This window comes from Heptranchias perlo, chromosome 18 (assembly GCF_035084215.1).
Source record: "Heptranchias perlo isolate sHepPer1 chromosome 18, sHepPer1.hap1, whole genome shotgun sequence".
NCBI classification, from domain to species: Eukaryota; Metazoa; Chordata; class Chondrichthyes; order Hexanchiformes; family Hexanchidae; genus Heptranchias; species Heptranchias perlo.
In genome coordinates, this window is record NC_090342.1 from 41,631,858 (window position 1) to 41,651,775 (window position 19,918).

General features: G+C 40.7%; 1 protein-coding gene across 4 annotated transcripts in view; it reads right to left on the bottom strand.

The window, feature by feature from the left end:
* scube1 (signal peptide, CUB domain, EGF-like 1) overlaps positions 1-19,918 on the bottom strand; it is a 288,050-nt gene that overhangs the window by 81,433 nt on the left and 186,699 nt on the right. For all 4 annotated transcript variants that reach the window (XM_067999790.1, XM_067999791.1, XM_067999793.1 and 1 more), the window contains one exon: positions 17,723-17,839. In XM_067999790.1, the coding sequence (XP_067855891.1) occupies positions 17,723-17,839 (117 nt within the window). The remainder of the gene's footprint in view (positions 1-17,722; positions 17,840-19,918) is intronic.

Genomic DNA, 19,918 nt, shown 5'->3' on the forward strand with positions numbered 1-19,918 from the left:
TTGGGATTTGTCAATCTTTTCTCCCCAAAAGAACAATGAAGCTAACATACATAGAAAATAATATAACTTCACACCACCTGTTGTCCATTTAGATAGACAAAATTACATTGTGTACTACAAAAAAAACTGGCATTAGAGTTAATTTTCATTATCACGACCTTTAAAATATAGCAACTTAAGTAAATGATCAAAGAAATTTACTGATTGCTTCCCCTTCAGTTAATCTTATAGCAGTAGAAGATTTTGATCTCATTGGCGAATTTAATGGAATGCATGTAAAAGGCCATTTAAAATTGAATAGCTACTATATTGCAGCTTGGTTTATGTCAAGTGCACAGGGCCAGAGAGCAATCTAATGACCTGTTTTTTTTCCACAGTTCTTTAAAGTGATATCAATGCTCCCCTGATTTGGTTTGGTAAAGTAAAGGTGACAAGTTCTAGAACTTTGGAGAGGAAAGGGAGGTTGGAGATGAGCAGTAGTTTGCAAGGGGGTGTTGACGGCGGTTTTGAAAGCAAGAGGGACACTACCCGAGGAACAGGAATGTAATGCCCTTTAGGGAAGGAAACCTGCCACCCTTAGCCAGTCTGGCCTATATGTGACCAGCCCCACACTAACATGGCTGTCTCTTAACTGCTCTCTGAAGTAGCCTAGCAAGCCATTTATATCAAACCACTACGAAGAATAAGAATAAAACTGGATGGACCACTCAGCTGCGACCTAGGCATCGAATTAGGACACAACATAAGCATACCCAGCCCAATGGACCCTGAAAACTCCTCCACACAAACATCTGGGGACTGGTGCTAAGATTGGGAGAGCTGTTGCACAGACTAATCAAGCAACAGCCTGACATAGTTATACTCACAGAGTCATACATATCAGCCAATGCCCCCAGAATCTTCCATTACCATCCTGGGTATGTACTGTCTCACAGGCAGGATGACCACCAGAGATGGGGGCAAAGTGGTACACAGTCAGGTGGGAGTGGCCCTATGAGTCCTCAACATTGACCACAGACCCCATGAAGTCTCATGGCTTCAGGTCAAATATGGACAAGAAAACCTCTTGCTAATTAACATCTACGACCCTCCCTCAGCTACTGAATCAGTACTCCTTCATCTTGAATAACACTTGGAGGAAGCACTGAGAGTAGCAAGGGCACAAAATAAACTCTGGATGGGAGACTTCAGTGTCCATCAACAAGACTGACTTGGTAGTACCACCTCTGACTGAGCTGGCCAAGTCCTGAAAGACATAACAGCCAGTCTGGGCTTTCGGCAGGTGGTGACAGAGGCACTAGGTTTTATAAATAGAGGTGATGTTAAACCGTTACAAATTATTTCTTACAATACTAATCCAGTTTTGGGTACCTTGTCAAGGCCAAGAAGAGGGTGCAGATGTGTTTCACTAAGATGATACTGGGACTCTTTTCATGAGAACAAAGACGGTTAAGAGGAGATTGGATAAGGTTAATAAGGAAAAACTATTTGCATCGTTTGGTAAATCGCTAACTAGAGAGCATAAATTTAAAATCAGCACCAAAAGAACAAAAGGGAGATGTTGGGAGAATTTATTTTATGCTGAGGGTTTAGGAATGTTCTACCTGAAACGGTCGTGGAACTAGAATGCATAAGAGTTTTTAAAAAGAAAGATTTAAAAGGGTATAGGGAAAGGGCAGGGGAGTTGGGCTAAGTGGATAGATCTTTCAGGGGGCGAACACAGGTGCAATGGGCTAAAATGGCCTCCCTCTGAGCTGCAAAATTCTATAGGGGAGAATTCCTACAGGGTTCTCCCAATCTTCCACCATAACTTCAGCGAAGGAGCAGCAGAAACCCTGGAGCAACTCCTTGTGTATGCGCACAAATGCATTGATAACCTGTATGGGCAGGCTGACAGCTCTGACCACAGGTGACCTGATCAAAGATGGTGGACCTGACACCAAAAGCCACGTCAGAGGCACCTACAAAACCTTTTGCAGGGAAAGATTTGTGACTCTGATTGCTTTGGTACAAGGTTATTTACATTGAGAAGTGTAGCATAAAGAGAGCCTTAATGTAGCATCATAAAAGCCTTTGAAAAAAATATATCTCGGGTTCCAAAACACAGACATTTGACCCTAGCAGGCCAAGAGGCCAACGCCTTTACTTTACAGCACTGACTTTCAGGCATACCAGAAGGATATTTGAACCTTAGTTCTCCCAGCTCAGGGCACACATGCTGTACAATTTTCAAAAATGACTTGTTTGCTGACTTTGTTAGGCATGCATGGAGAAACAATTTGTTCCCGTGTTTAATTTAGAAGTCATTGGGGTTATAGACTCGCCTCACAGATTATGGTGGTAATCCTTACTTGATTGGCATCCTGTGTTCTCAATGATGAAGTCTGCACAAGAGATTCCACTTTAGATCAGTATCAACACCTTTCAGGCACAAACCAGTCAAGGGCAAAATCGTTAAAGGAATGGGTCAGAGGAGCTGCCCGGATGATTTACAGTCAGCGATGTATTTAACAGTGAACTCATCAGTAATGAACATTTGAGCAGAATGTTTTTAATCGTGTAGTAACAGGTAGATTACATTTGTAAGCTGCCGAACTGAAACCAACTATTTTTACGAAAGGAGAAAATGAATTGGAGCATAACTTCATGAAAATCTCTTTAATTCAATTATTTACCATATGGACAATAACTCAGAACATTAAGATATTAGATTGTTTTACATTTACTACATATCAAAACCACCATATCAATAAAACAAGAAAATAGAAAAAGTCTTACAAGAAACCATGGCCTGAATTCCTCCCCACCCCAGTGCCATGGTACAAAGACAAAATAGTACAAAAAATGTGTGTTGGTAGCACTATCATGGTGGTGGCAAAGAAAGAACTTGTGATTATATAGCATCTTACCTACGTCTCTCAGAAACATCTCAAAGTACTTTACTGAGAATGAATTGCATTATACAGTTACTACTGCATAAATGTGAGACATTTTGGTGCAAGGTAAGATCCCACAAACTGCAAAGAGATGAATGACTGGTTGATCTATTTTTGGTAGTGTTGGCTGAGACAAAAATGTTGGCCAAGACACAGAGCTTCCTTGCTCTTCTTTGAATAGTACTATGGTGGTAACCAGCAATCACCATCATAGGGTCCATGGTTTAAATGGCAAATGATTTTTTTCCCCTCTTGTTGAGGGAGACAGACAGCAGAAGTAACACCAAAAGGCTAGTCATACAGCTACGTGTAAATAGGGGGTGGGCGCAAGAGGGGAACTTCACACATTTAAAAGTTGAACAAAATATTAATTCCCTACCCCACACACAGCACAAAATCTTAATGTTAAATGTCTAAGGAGCTAGGCAAGGATTAGCACTTGTACAGCAAGCATACATCTATGAATGCAGGTATTGCCAGAAAAAGAATCTTAGTTGATGTTCCACCTAATAGCGACATTAGGAGCTGAAATTCCTGACTTTGCAAGAAGTGGCTAAAAAGGTAATAATCTCAAATAATTTAAACAAAAATGTTGTCTAATTATCACTGCTAAATAATCTGTTTAAGGTCAGCAGCCTCCTAGGATCAAATATCAATTTTTAATCACATCTTTTTTGCTAAAATTAGACAGGAATTTCAGCCACTAAGTTGTGAACAAATTAACCATGTGTGATAATGCCCGAGAGAAGACAGAATGCCAGCCTAACGGGGATGAATTCCTTCAGGTCACAAAGTCTAATAGCTGTTAAGTAAACATTGAGTGAGGTCAGAGTTTGATTGCTCTTGAGGTTTAAGGTCACAAACTCTAGTTTTCTTTCTCACTAATGCACTTCAATACTGTAGCTGCTGACTGTACATTCTATAACTAACACTGCTGTAATTAATTAGAATATTTGAATTGTTGCTTGCAGTTAGAGGTTCTGTTTCTCCCGAGTGGCAGTGAAAATTTGAACTGGAAGAGCACTTTTTCACATTTTCTTTTACACTCTCCTTGTTCTGTTGTAAATGTTTCAATTGCAATCACTTTCAAATGATTTTTACATAAATATTTCCTACATATGCTGACAAAGAAAAAAAATCTAAAATAAGAAACAGTACTAATAAAAAAAACATTAAACGCCTCTGCCTGATTAAGAGCTTTATGTATGGCGCTTCCCTTTTCAGTTGCTTCAAATGGGCAAGCAGAGCACATGGTGCGATTCCATCCTAAGTGGACAGGAAATCATGCTGAGGCCATTGACATCCACGTTTATATTAAATTGAGCTTTTTCACATTTCGCAGGAGAGCAGGAATCCAGGGGAAAAAAAAGATTTCCCCGGTTCTTATACATTCCAAGCTGATGGGACTGATCCTGTGGACCAGGAAATCTACCCTTATGATTAAAAAGGAGAATAGTAGGCAGCAGCTGCCAATAAAGGAGGGAGATGGCAAGCTAATCAAATTACCTCAAATAACTTTTAAAAAAATCTTTTCAGCTACTATGTTGGGTTCTCCACTAAGCTAAGTACTTACTACTGAAAATAAGTTTTGCAATATAATAAAGCCACAAAATTTACAACAAAATAATTACATTTATCTATGCGGTACCATTTCATGTGTTTGAAGTGGCTGTGTTACAAGTTTTGGGCCTGCCTTAGATATTCTGTTGGCTATTCACTCCCATAAATGGCCCAAGTGTCTTATGTTCAGGGATATGTCCTAACTGTGATATCTAATAGCATAATAGGGTAACCCAGGGGTGTAACATAGCATAATCCAGAGGTGGAATTATTTAACCCAAGGGTGATCTGAACTGGATATTGTGTCTTTTGCACATGCTCTCACATGCACTTATGTTCACTTTTGAAAAGACTGCAGAAGAACATAAGAAATAGGAGCAGGAGTAGGCCAAATGGACCCTTGAGCCTGCTCCGCCATTCAATCAGATCATGGCCGATCTTCAGCTTCAACTCCACTTTCCCGCCCGATCCCCATATCCCTTGGTTCCCCTAGAGTCCAAAAATCTATCTATCTCAGCCTTGAATATACTCAACGACTCAGCATCCACAGCCCTCTAGGGTAGAGAATTCCAAAGATTCACAACCCTCTGAGTGAAGAAATTCATCCTCATCTCAGTCTTAAATGGCTGACCCCATATCCTGCGACTATGCCCTCTAGTTCTAGACTCTCCAGCCAGGGGAAACAACCTCTCAGCATCTACCCTGTCAAGCCCCCTCAGAGTCTTATATGTTGCAATGAGGTCACCTCACATTCTTCTAAATTCCAGAGAGTATAGGCCCATTCCACTCAACCTCTCCTCATAGGTCAACCCTCTCATCCCAGCAATTAATCTAGTGAACCTTTGTTGCATCACCTCTAAGGCAAGTATATCCTTCCTTAGATAAGGAGACCAAAACTGCACGCAGTACTCCAGGAGAGTTCTCACCAAAGCCCTGTACAATTATAGTAAGACTTCCTTACTGTTGTACTCCAATCCCTTTGCAATAAAGGCCAACATGCCATTTGCTTTCCTAATTGCTTGCTGTACCTGCATGAACTTTTTGTGTTTCTTGTACAAGGACACCCAAGTCTCTCTGAACACCAATATTTAATAGTTCATCACCATTTAAAAAATATTCTGTTTTTCTATTCTTCCTATCAAAGTGAATAACCTCACATTTCCCCAGATTATACTCCATCTGCCACCTTCTTGCCCATTCACTTAACCTGTCTACGTCCCTTTGCAGACTCTGTGTGTCCTCCTCACAGCTTACTTTCCCACCTAGCTTTGTATCAGCAGCAAATTTGGATATATTGCACTCAGTCCCTTCATCTAAGTCATCAATATAGATTGTAAATAGCTGAGGCCCAAGCACCGATCTTTGTGGTACCCCACTAGTTACAGCCTGCAAACCTGAAAATGACCCGTTTATCCCTACTCTCTGTTTTCTGTCCGTTAACCAATCCTCTATCCGTGCTAATATATTACCCCCAACCCCATGAGCTCTTATCTTGCATAACAACCTTTTATGTGGCATGTTCTCGAATGCCTTTTGAAAATCCAAATATACTACATCCACTTTTTTCCCTTTATCTACCCTACTAGTTACATCCTCAAAAAACTCCAGTAGATTTGTCAAACATGATTTCCCTTTCATAAAACCATGTTGGCTCTGTCTAATCATATTATTATGTTCTAAGTGCCCTGTTACCACTTCCTTAATAATAGATTCCAGCATTTTCCTGACGATTGATGTCAGGCTAATTGGCCTGTAGTTCCCTGTTTTCTCTCTGCCTCCTTTCTTGAATAGCGGGGTTATGTTTACTACCTTCCAATCCACTGGGACTGTTCTGGAATCTAGGGAATTTTGGAAGATCGTAACCAACACATCCACTATCTCTGCAGCCACCTCTTTTAGAACTCTGGGATGTAGGCCATCAGATCCTGGGGATTTATTGGCTTTTAGTCCCATTAGTTTCTCATGTACTTTTTCTCCATGGATATTAATTACTTTAAGTTCCTCACTCTCATTATGAGGAATATGATATATTTGGTGAGATAAGGCCAGCACACCTGATTTTCCATGGTAAGATTTGAGGGGAGGAAGTGAGGCTGCATCACTGACAAGTGAGAGTCTCATTAAAGACTGACTTTCATTCAAATTAGCTGAATTTCCTAACTTCATGCGAGGCTCCACCACGGTGCACACCTTACCAATATAAAATTGGAAATCCTGGGGCCTGGTCTGATTATGTAGATTTCTGAAAGGTAGATTAATGTTGGGTCATGTCACATTTTTGGGTTTCCTTTATCCTTATTACTCTCTATATATTTTTTTTGGTTCCATGTTTCAGACTACATCCTCCAGAGTGCTTTCACTGGCTCTGATATCTAGGTAAAATTAACATTTCCAGGATAATGAACAGAGAAGCTTTTTCCAGATTATCTCAATTACTGATTCTATCCCATGCCTTTGTGAGATTCTCATCTTTGGAAGATGGCAGAATAATACTACACTAGACCTCGTTTTAGGCTTTAACGGCCAAACAAATTTATTAAACAATAAAAAAACAAACAAATAATATCAGTAACAACATTTTTACAGTAGTTATGCTTAGTTAGCTCCCCTTTGTAATAGAAAATAAATAATTTGAAACTTGTTAAACTATACTGTAATTGATTTTCTTAAATAGTGTTTTTTTTCTTTTTCTCACCAATGATGGAAATTATCTGATTTAACTAAATCTCTCTTTGGAAGTTTTAGACAGATTCTCTGATTTGAAAAAGACAGGCTGACATCAAACAGGTATTTGCATAAATCACATAGGATGTCAAGTGGTTCGGCTCCTCCCTTGGACTTGTTTTCTGTCACACTAATTTTTGCAACAAAATCTAACAAAAGGAGCAGGAACACTCTTCTGTGAGTGACACTTTTTTTAACCCCTTATGTACTGTGGCAGAATTAAGCAAGCCAATATCATACTAAATCTTAGATAAAAATGCTTCATTTTGTCACACAAAAGTTGTGAAGAATTGTTTTTGCATTTTCTGGTAAATTTGCTGTATATTTTGCCTCATTAGTTGGTTTTGTTGGGTACTCCACCAGTTTTGCTTTTTTATCCCCTGTGAATAATTTTCTTCATAATTCTTGGTTGCTGCTGTCATTTAAACAGCACCATACAAAGTGATGTGTGTAGAAATTATTTTGAGAGTTTCATAACACTGCATAATTCTGATAAGGAAGACAAGCTAATGAAGGACTAACAACCATAGGTACATTAAAATCTGAGGCATTTAGTCTATCACTACTCTAGGATCCGTGTTTATAGAACTTATACACTTACTTGGATATGTCAGAGGAGACCTGATTGCTGCCTCTGCTTCACAAGAGTAGTTGCCACAGACTGCAGGACAACCTACACACAACATCTGGAACAGGGATGACTCTTCCAATAGAAGGGATGGTTGCTACAGTATGAAGCACTCATGCCAATGAACCTTTCTATACCATGTTTCGGGTGGGAGCACTGCTCACCTGTTTCCCAGCCACTCCAAAATCACGGCAGACTAGAATCAGGCGGTAAGTGCTACGCCATGATTTCTGACCTGCTACCACCCCATTCTCATACAAAAACAGGGATGAAAAACAGCCCATGTGCGCAAAGGAGCACTTGTTGTATGCAGTGGTTCAAATGGAACCTCCCAGTCTGCTATACATCACTGGTAAATAACATGAGTCAACAACATGCATAAATTTCTTTGAAATCGGTAAAATAAAGTCGATACATCCACAAGATGCTCATGAAATGAGTGAATCATTTTGATTAAGAGATAGGAGTTGAATTCCAGTTATAAAAGAAATTTTATCAAAAGGCTACATAGCATTTAAAATAAAACAAAAACATCTTGGGCTATATTATCTTCTGTTCACAAAAAAGGTGAAATTCCCTTTCTCTTCATAATTTACGACCTACTAATGAACTAGTAGAAACACATGGCGGATAATTTTCAACTTCACCATCTGGGCAGTAACCTGATGGAGTGAATCGCCTGGCCATTGTAATCAATGGGATGAAAATCGGGTGGGTTCTACAATGGGCAGCTGAGCCCCTCCACCAGGTTACTGCCAGGCGGCCAACTTGTAAATTACTCCTGTGATTTTGTCATTTGTACTTCCTTGTAATATTTTAAGTTGTCGTTTTTTAAAAAAATGTAATGTTCTAATAAAAGGCCTAAACTGCCTTTTTTCTTCAGCTGTTAGAAATAGGCGCGTGGTCTCTGTTTGATACAATTCTGAACACTTGATGTTAATCTTGTCTTTCTTGCACTAAACCTCACCTAAATCTCCCTGAATAGACCTTTACAGACACAAAGCCAGCTTGAAAAATTTACGCTCTGCTTGCCTTTCCTAAAGAGATTATCCAAGACAAGCGCTGGGAAGATTTATCCTGTACTACTGCAGAACGTTAGCTGATGTAATTTGTCAGCAGCTTTGGGTTTCAGGTGGGGTGGTGGCACATTTAGCCCTGCAATTTCTGCTCTTAATGCTATGAAAAGAGAAAAGCACTCAGCCAAGTGTTGACTGAATGCAATGTTAAACACAGTCTAATCTCTGCCAGAAACAGGTGCCTACAAAAGGTCTAGCCTGCGTACAAAAGGAATTGGTATATGATCACAGAAAAGCCTCGGACAGGTCTGTACATATCAGTAACAGAAATTTCCATTGTATCACTTTCATGTTTTCTTTGTTACATCTTCAATTTCCTGAAGCAACATGCTTTGAAATTTTGATGGTATGTGTCACATATGCATTTAAATGTAAACAGCTTCCCTCTGGACAAATCTATTCAGACATTTTTGCTTAAACTGATCAATAGAAGTAGGCTGAATGCAGCAGTAATCCAAACTGACTGAACAAGGTCTGTTTGGAGTAACTGGGTCTGGATTGAACTTTTGTCACAGAAGGCTCAGTCTAAGTGAAATTCTTACAACATTTTGCCATTTAGATATTTGATGGTAATATTTGATTAAGATTTCAATCTTCTCACTACAATTCCACAAAAGTCAGAAGAATACTGCAGTGAGTAAGCAGGTGATGGCATTTTTGGTAAACAGGAAGAGAATCAGAGAATGAATGGGTTGGGTGAGGCAGGTGGTTAACACAAATCAAGTAATTGTGCTCACTTGGGAGGAGAATCAAGGACCAGGACTGGCTGAAGAATGAACAAAGGGAATGGGACTACCTAATGTGCAGAAAGCACTTTGTGAATAAATTACTAACTGAGATTGACTTCAGATGGGGCTGCACTCAATGTGGTCAGGATTTGCTTCCATGATCCTGCTGAAATCAAGTGGGATCACGGAAAAGAATGACGGAAAATATATGCATTGAGGCCCACTGCCACCTCATTGCCCTGCTCAGGATTCCCCTACCCCAGCCCCTGCTGGGACTGCTGCTGCTGGCCACTCCTCCCAGCCCACTGCATGCAAATAGCGGCAGGGGTTAGGGCCCACGTCTCTGTAGGACTTCTCTGTTGCCTACCTCACATACCGTTGCTTCATGGGGTCATGAATTGGAAGGTTACAGTAGGCACTGGCTTCCCTATTAGAGGGAGAAGGCCTTGTAGCAAACCTCTCTCCCTCCAATCTGGCCCTCAAAGACTTACCTGTGCAAGTAAGCCTTGATCTCTGCCAAGGTCTTAAAGGCTGCGGTTTCTGCCATTTTTGGGGTGCTACTGCCCCTTAACTCTATTCCTGTATCTTCAGCAGAACTACCACGGCAGTGCCACCGGCATTTTCCTCAGGGCCCATGGTGGGCTCCATCTTGACTCCCACTGGGAGCCTGCTGTGCATATTCGATAAGCCCGACCCAAAGAAATGGGTCAGGGTTGGGGTGGAGTTGGAAGGGTGGCCGGAAGACATGCCCCACCGGAACTCCACTCCAAGGAGGATAATTCTCAGTCTTTAACTAGTAGAATCAGTGGACTAAATTCAGAAATATCCTTTAAGCTGTTACTTACTACTCTCACTGTTGTCACACACATTTCTTAAAAGATAGGAACGTAGGAACAGGAGTAGGCCATTCAGCCCCTCGAGCCTGTTCTGCCATTCAATAAGATCATGGCTGATCAAAGGTCTCTCATAACAAGCATGCTTGCAACAAAGCAGATGTGCCAAAAAGAGGCTACAGCTGCAGACATGGCAGAAGCAACTGCACTAGGATCATTATAAAGCACACCGTAGGGATCTTGAAGAATGATAATTTTGGACCATCTCATGAACCAGCAGAATGAGATATGGGGCCACCGGAATCCCAGCTGGCTCCCACTGATGCCCAACAGCCAGCTTGAGACTAATTCCTTCCAATGGAGAGTCACTTAGAACAAATAACAGATTAGGAATTAAAAGGTGCACATAGTATACCAGCACAAAGAGGAAGCACTGGGGCAAAAAGCACTAACTTGGCACACGTAGCACTAAAAAGGCTAATAATTTGATATTATTTGATTTAATTTTTGTTCAGAGAATTTCCATTGGATGATGCAGAACGCAATTACAGTTCAACAAAAGATGGACATCAGTTGGTGTTATTGTATTAGCGAGATCAATGATTTTATATTTATATATATATATATATATATATATATATATATATATATAGACAGGAAGGTTTATTAAAGAGAGCCCAGATCAAGCACCTAGCTGAATGTGTCAAGTTTAAGTATAAGAACATAAGAAATAGGAGCAGGAGTAGGCCAATGGGCCCCTCGAGCCTGCTCCGCCATTCAATAAGATCATGGCTGATCTGATCCTAACCTCAAATCTAAATTCATGTCCAATTTCCTGCCCGCTCCCCGGAACCCCTAATTCCCTTTACTTCTAGGAAACTGTCTATTTCTGTTTTAAATTTATTTAATGATGTAGCTTCCACAGCTTCCTGGGGCAGCAAATTCCACAGACCCACCACCCTCTGAGTGAAGAAGTTTCTCCTCATCTCAGTTTTGAAAGAGCAGCCCCTTATTCTAAGATTATGCCCCCTAGTTCTAGTTTCACCCATCCTTGGGAACATCCTTACCACATCCACCCGATCAAGCCCCTTCACAATCTTATATGTTTCAATAAGATCGCCTCTCATTCTTCTGAACTCCAATGAGTAGAGTTCCAATCTACTCAACCTCTCCTCATCTGTCCGCCCCCTTATCCCCGGGATTAACCGAGTGAACCTTCTTTGTACTGCCTCGAGAGCAAGTATGTCTTTTCTTAAGTATGGAGACCAAAACTGTATGCAGTATTCCAGGTGCGGTCTCACCAATACCTTATATAAAGTATCTAGTTGCATTGGTAGTTTGACTTCTCGTCAAGCATCTGAAATGTTGCTTCAGGATGCTTTATGATGATCATAGGCCTTGTTGTATCTGTACTCAACCTGCGTGCATAGCTGGTGCAATAAGGTCATTAGCAATGTCTGGAGAGGATAGCCTTGGTCCTTCCTGTCTGCCTTTGCCTTCAAATAAGATTGGCACAGATGACCATCTTAGAATGAAAGCATCATGGCTACTTCCTAGAAATTGAGCACTGACCAGTAAGGCTTGGTGCTAACCATTACTGATTAACTGCACACTGATGTAGTGATATCCCTTTTGGTTCATGTAGGCTAAGGCATTAGCCTGGATTTTCCAATTGGACCCATTTTATGTAAGAGCATAAATAAGGAGGACTTTATCAGAAAATTGAGTGGTATTAGGTTCTTTCAGATTTCTGCCCACTTTTCTGGGCGTCCCATTATTGCCCATGTGCAACCCATCCCCTATGGCTTTGGAGACCAGAGGAAAAAACAGCCCTCTCCGCTGGAACCACAGGTTGCTATGGCAGTAGTCTGAGCATCGATGGAAGTAGCACAGACTGTCCTCAGGGGATTTGTCACGAGGGCTTTCACTGCAGATATATCTGCAAGCTGCCACTCACTCTATGCAGAATTGAGGGAATCCACCATTCAATGCCCTGGACATGCTGCTAGTGGACTCCTCCACAACTGCAGCACACTGACTGGCATGGCCCCATGGCTTGCATTAACATTTGATGCTCTGCATTCTTTTAAAAGCAGGACTTGAGATCTAGATCCACAGGCTCTTCAACAGAGGGGGTATACAACCTAACCCTTTGGCCAGAATATTTTCCTCCTCATGGGCCACAAGCAGCTCCTGCTAACTCGAGCTCTGTGCGAACCCAGTGTATGAGGTGTGGTAAGATTTTGTGACAGTGCCAGATATAATATGGACTGTAGGTTCTTCCTCAGGTACATCTACAGAGGAAGCAGATTTTAATGGTTTGCTGATGAACAAAGTTTGCAAGTAATTTACAGTAGGAGTGACATGAGAATTGCTTACAGCTAATGTCGGTACAATAGGATGAAAAGAGAGAAAAGCAGAATTTCATCATGAATCTGTACCCAGCACCTGCCCTTTCACTTCTCATCACTGATGCTCTTTATGGCCTCCCTCCCCAAGATCTGATGTGCTTCTTCCTCATGAGGAAGAGGTCAAAGATTTTGAGAGCCACCATCTGATGCAACTTTTTCTCTTGTGTTATCAGCTGCTCTGTCCTTGAAAAAGAATGCAAAAGTGAGAATGATATCTGTTTACCCAGAATGCAGCCCATAGTGGGTTTGATTACATTCCATGCAAGGCTATCTGTGTAGTATAGACATGTAAGGATGTGAGTGAAAAAAGAGGCCAAAGGCATAAACGTTGAATGCGGTGGTGACCTTTACTGCAACTGGCAATGTTGCCCCTGTTCAGGTCTGTTTGCAACAGACAGTACAACTCTGTAACTGTCTCCTTGCTGAACCTGGTCCTATGAAGGTAGTTCTCCTCCAACATTGGCCTGTAGCTCTGCCTGGGCCTGAAAGGATGGGTACTTGGGTAATGACAGGTAAAGGCAGTGTGCCTCTGGTACAATCTTATCTCTCTAGCAACCCTTCATTGGTCTTCTTCATTCTCTTTTTTTTAAATCATAGGAACATAGGAACAGGAGTAGGCCATTTAGCCCCTTGAGCCTGTTCAGCCATTCAATGAGATCATGGCTGATCTGTGACCCAACTCCATGTACACACCTTAGCCCCATATCCCTTAATACCTTTGATTAACAAAAATCTATCAATTTCAGATTTAAAATTAACAATTGAGCTAGCATCAACTGCCGTTTGTGGAAGAGAGTTCCAAACTTCTACCACCCTTTGCGTGTAGAAGTGTTTCCTAACTTCACTCCTACAAGTCATGGCTCTAATTTTTAGGCTATGTCCCCTAGTCCTAGACGCCCCAACCAGCAGAAATAGTTTCTCTCTATCTACCCTATTGGTTCCCCTTAATATCTTGAAAACTTCGATCAAATCACCCCTTAATCTTCTAAATTCCAGGGAATACAACCTGGAATGTATGGACATTAGTGAGGAGAGGAACTTCGGAACATTGGAATTGCTGGACAAATAAAAGACCAAGGTCCATCTAGTTCGCCTTCTATCAAATTTAGTGAGAGAGAGTACTGAATTCAATCTCCAGAACTTTGAAATCAATCGCAATTTAACAGTTTGGAACTGTCCAGCTTTAAGAAAACCATTGCATCCAGGTCAGAATATAACTGGCCTTTAATGTCTAGTCTCAATTGGGATGCTGAGTGCATAGTTAGTGCACATGCCAAGCTCTGGAATTTTGCATGTTAGCCAACTTGGCCTTCATTGGCATAAATTTTAAAAGATATATATAAACAAAGATACATTCCGTGTGAGAGCAAGGATCACTGGTGGACGACTAGGTCAGCAGTTTCCGATAGTATGCTACTTGAGCGGGGATCTGGCAACTTCATTACTATTCCAAATTCTGGACCCTGTTGCTTACTTCACAATGGTGGATTTGTTTCCACAGAACAGAAGTTTTGTCTCAGATCTCTATTTAGTGACCCCTGCAGGAAAGTGCGCATGGACGGACATTAGTGAGGAGAGGAACTTGGGAACATTGGAAGTACTGGACGAAAAAAAGACCAAGGTGCATCTAGTTCACCTTTTACCATCCTGGTAGTTTGATGATACAATGATACTGGAGTTGTTGACTAATCATGACAATCAATCCCTATCAGTTAGTCTACAACAGACCCAGACATTAAGCGAAGAAACCCCTAGTGGTGGAGAGTTTTGGGAACCATGGGTCCAAAGTCATCTGTTCCTCCCAAGCATGCTGCACTTACTATATGTCATGTCTCAAATTACTCATGTACTGTATCCCAAAATATTATTTTCTAAAATAAACCTATTGAATTTGCATTTCAGAGAGTCAATACTATCTGCGTCTGATGTGTCCCCCAATTTCATAGTCCATTGACATTCACTGTCCAAGCTCTCACATGAGAATAAGTTACTTGAAAAAGGCATTTGCTTCTTTAGGAGAGGAAGACAAAAAGTTGGAAAAGATTAAAACAAACCTAGCATTGACGACTGGGATTTGTGTGTTCCAAATTAGTCCCACAAGAAAATAATATTGTCACTGTGAATGAGAAGTTTGTCAAGTCCAACATGGAGAAAGAACAGTTTACTGACACAGGACTGCATGTGAATATGCCTATCCCAGCAACTGTTCCCACCATGAATATTCACACTGTAAAGATGTAGAGACATAAGGTCACAGTATGTAAACATTAGTGAAAGTAACACTGAGAACCTACAATCAAAACAGCATTAACTTTGTCATAGCAAGACTTTGGGTTGGGGTTTCTGAGATTGCACAGTCATTGGAACTCATAAGATATAATCCATACTCTTAAACTGTGTTACCCTCTCATTACACCCCCAACCATGGATTATTTTGTATGTCATACAAGGGTGAGAATATATCTCAACTCACCACTGTGCACAGCACCCAAAGTACAACTGAAATAGGTAGCACATATTCTTTTAAAAAACATATTTTGCCTTTAATAAAGTTTGTTCCTTTTGTTAATTATTCTTCATTTTCAGTCTAACCATGGAAGGTGCGGGGTGATCTATTCCCAATTTGCGCCATTGTTTCTTGTAGCCAGCAGACAGGACGCTCTAGGGTCCACCAGTTTTGACTTTTCAATCTGCAGGGAGATGTGAATCTCCATTCACAACCTCCCCATTCAAGGCAACTTAAAGTGGAAACTGAACTGACTGGTGATTGAATGTACACCCGTCATTGCATAAATTTGTAAAGTGGTCTCACGAACAGCAAAACCCTTACTCTCCTTGCTGTATAAATGAGCTGTTAATGCCAGAAGAAACAGAATATCAAATAGAATTTGGCTTTGGCTCAGTTCTCTGTATGGCTTAATAACATGCCATGATATTAACCCATCCAAATCTAAAGAGGACAGTTTCAATGCCAGGCGTGTGCTGAGTGAGCCAATCTCAGCTGTGGCAGTAGTTGGGCATGACAACTAGCCTCAGTGCCCTGGGATAGGGAGGAAAACAAAATCATCCAGGGTTCCTGCTCTCCATCACTAGCCAATGACCCTACTAAAGGTCTAAGTATACATATCATTTCAGGACAGAGTTAGGCTGATGCCCTCCATGGTACAAATACCCTGACAACACTCACTGTCTAGACTCACATATGAAGAGTAATTATTTCAGTGAGGTACTGGAGAACTGCCAGGAATTACAGAACTGTAGCCCAACACTTTTAGGGAAGGAGGGCCCTTTAAGTCCAGTACCTGATTTGAATTGACTCTCAGTTTCAGAGTCCAATATGTAACAGTCCATATCCAGAACTTGTTTTTAAAAGATAAAATATATTTTCCTGCACTTCAAACAGCTGTTACACTTATCATTCTAATCAAAAGAGGTACTTGGTTTTCATTTGAGCCATATGTCAGAATAGAGGATAGAAGAGTGTTAATAAGTCTTAACATATCAATGAAGAAGGAAGGGGAGAATAAAATGGATTCGGGTTTCCCTTTTCCCTTCCCCTCTATGTACACCAATCAAGGGTGGGGTGGTGATGTATTTTAACTCTGGCACTGCACACCCATCCTCATTTTCTAGTCTACCCACGGGTATGTAATGAAACATTGATGCAGAATGTTTGCTGTATTACCATTGGAGATCAAAGGAAATTTATTTCATGATGAGAGTACTGATTTTATAATGTGAATTTGATCTGTAATTTAATCAACACTGCTCAATTAGAAGGTCTCACCAAAAGGTTGTTTGTTTTTGGGGTGATTTGTTGCACCTGCCAAGATGCCGCCATGATCTGGCACAACTTTCTGGAAACGATCGTGGAAGCTGCCTTTTCAGGGTCTAAGCCAGCAGAGAGGCAAATCTAAAGTTGTGCCATCTGTTGCAGGGACACCTGCAGCAATCATGCAGCATAGAGCTGGCACATCCAGCTGTTATCTGAAACTTGGTGCCACCTCTTTGCAGGCACCATCCTCACAACCACCTCATGCAGCAAGCACCAATTCCAGTTCAGCAGCCATTAAGCAGGGCACTGGGTGCTGGGCTGTTCTGTCACTTGCCTTCAGACTCATGCCTGCACCTCGGGTCACCCTTCCCTTTATTTTTGCCCGTCTCTTCTTGGTTCACTGCCTCTTCAGCCACGGGAAAGGCATCTAATGATGCCTTTGATGGTCTCCAAAAACTTTCTGAATGTTGCCACCCTATTGTGAAACCCTTCAATTGTTCCCATTGCTTTAAATTTCACTTACATGCAATCTTGCAGTTCCACCACTAGTGTGCTCCCTAACCTGTCCAAATCTGCACCTGAAGCTATGCTGATATGCTGGCCTTGGAAAGCTGGGTGCCAGGATACATATCCATTTCAGTCTGTCTAAAACTCACCAACAGCCATTCTTGCATAAGCTGCACCAAAAACAGAAAATCCAGGCTTTTGCCTTGAAAATAGCATGCTGCTAAAGAGCCCCTTTCTCACCATGAACTCTTGAATTACCAAGATCAAAAGGAACAGTAAGGGTTATAATTTCAACAACAAAAAAGTTTCTCTAGTTACATTTACAACAATTGGTAAAGTTACATAAATGTTGCCTTTACGATTTTGTGTGAACTATTTCAGGTAGTTAACAGATCTTTAATCTTCTGAAGGAACATTCAAATGCTGTTGCCATGTCAACTACAGCTGTATTGCGCACAGTTTACGTGTCTGAATATTTACATTTTTTGAGTGCTGAAAAACCATTGAAGACTGATGATGCATTACAAAGCAAACAGGAACTGACCTTTGCATGTTTTCCCATCAGGCTGCAGTGTGAATCCAACAGGACAACTACACCGGACTCCTGTAGCGGTGTCTTTGCATGTACGATCGCAGCCTCCATTATTCACAGCACATGTTTCTGTCAGGAATAAATTCAACATGGAATGCGTCTTTGAGCTTCAGAAATATCAGACTGTCTTGTACTTCAGAACACACAGGACAATAAATTCCATTACCTTTTAATCCTTGGAAGTCTCGTATCAACATGACAAGAACAAAAGTGATTTTCGTTTAAAAAATAAATTAGAAGGAAAATGTTTTGTGTGGTGTACAACATTGTGCACTGCAGTTTTATTTCTTTTAAGATGTAAAAAAAATTCTATTTTTCCCTCTTTTCTTGAAAATGCTGCCTCATACTGGAGTACAGTTCCACAGGTGCTGGCAGCTCTCAGGTACTTCACTCAAGAGGATCTTGTTCACCTATGACCCTTGAATGTAGGACCAATCCCATCCCATCACCACCCAAAGTCCACACACAAGTAATTTCCAGCAGGGACCATGGGATAAAGACTAGAGCAGGACTCCAGCTAATCTTTTCCTTCATAGCCCAGGAGAACTGATGCCAATTGTAGTGCACTACTGCCTTCCAGCCATACTGGAATCAAACTGGGGACCTTCTTTTTCTTTGTTTGTGTAGCCTGGTTCTGCATTAGGCAGTGCATTTGTGAAATGATCCACCAATACAGCTTTACTTTTTTTCTTAAGCAACAAAACTATTGAAATTTATTCTCGATAGATGTTATAACACATGGTATACATTAAAAGGAAATTCAGGACCTGATCTTTTGGGTGGAATCTTGCTGATATAAACACAGATTCAGTGCCATTAAATGGCACAAATGCAATTTTGGAATTGAATTAATGTTTTCAGTGGCAGTGTAAGCAATTTGTACTCATGTGTATGGGAAGGATGGGGTCCAGCTAATACCTTTCCTATTTGATATTGGTTAAAGCAATGCAATGTATATTCTATGACAATGGCAAAATCTCTAGTGGAACACTATCAAATTCTCATATTGGTTTTTAAATAGGGGTTTCTTAAAACTATTCAGTGCATTTTCTTTAACATTAAATACATAGAAGCCTGATTTAAAATTAAGTGTCGGTGTGAGGGTGGCATGCCCTCAAGTTTAGCAGTGGTGTGGAAAGCCATTGCTCCCTACCATTGGTGTGAAAAATGACGACCTTGGTGCTAAGGTGCTTCATTGTATCATAATTTAAATATTTAAAGTTGAATAATGTAAAAAAAATGCTCTGTTTGAAAGAAGCTCTTACAGATCCAAACTATCGCCTGTGCTATTAGTCCTTATAAAATAGGCCCCTTAGTATCAAATGAACTAACTAATGATGGTCAACCATTAAAGAACATTCTAAGAAGTTGAGTTGATGCAATATTCCAGCTGGAAATGTCTTTTATCTGAAATATATCACTAAGAGAGATTACATCCTTTTTTTTTAGTAAGTTTAAGCAGAATTGCTTCTCTCCACCCCCCTGCCACCATGGTATTTAGACAATGGCCCAGAAATTGCTCGGAGCAACAGAGCAACAGTGCTCGCCGCTCCATAGATTTATACTAACCCTCTAACTTTCCGCGGTCTCTACTGGGTGCAATTCCTCTAATAGGAAGCTGAGAAGAGCCCAGCGTTAGCTCCAGCTTTAGCTAGGACCCATGGGAGAAGTGAGAGGATCACTCTCTCCCCATAACCAATCAGACTGCAGCATTTTGGACAAGCTGCGAACATTTTCTGCAGGCTGGAACATAAAATCCAGCAAGTGAAAGGTACAACACTAAAATCATTTATAAAAACAGTTATAGACAGCGAAAAAGAGGGGATAAGAAATAATAGAATTAAATAAGAGACAGAAGGAAAAAGTAAAAAAAAAATCATTTTTAAAAAATTTCAAAACTTTTTTTTAAGACCAAAAACTATTAAAATAAGGAGTAATGAGACTCCACATTTATAAAAGTTAATTTTTAGTTGTTTGGCAGTCATTAAGACTTACCATACTGTTAAAACTTAGTCTAAACCTGGTATTTTTAAGCGTACCTGTTTTGTGGCGCTATTAGTTACTTTCCAGCTGGGCAGAAGAGCAAGTTGGCGCTGGTCCATTGATTGCAGCCAGCGATATATCTTTAATTTGAAGCTGTCACATCGC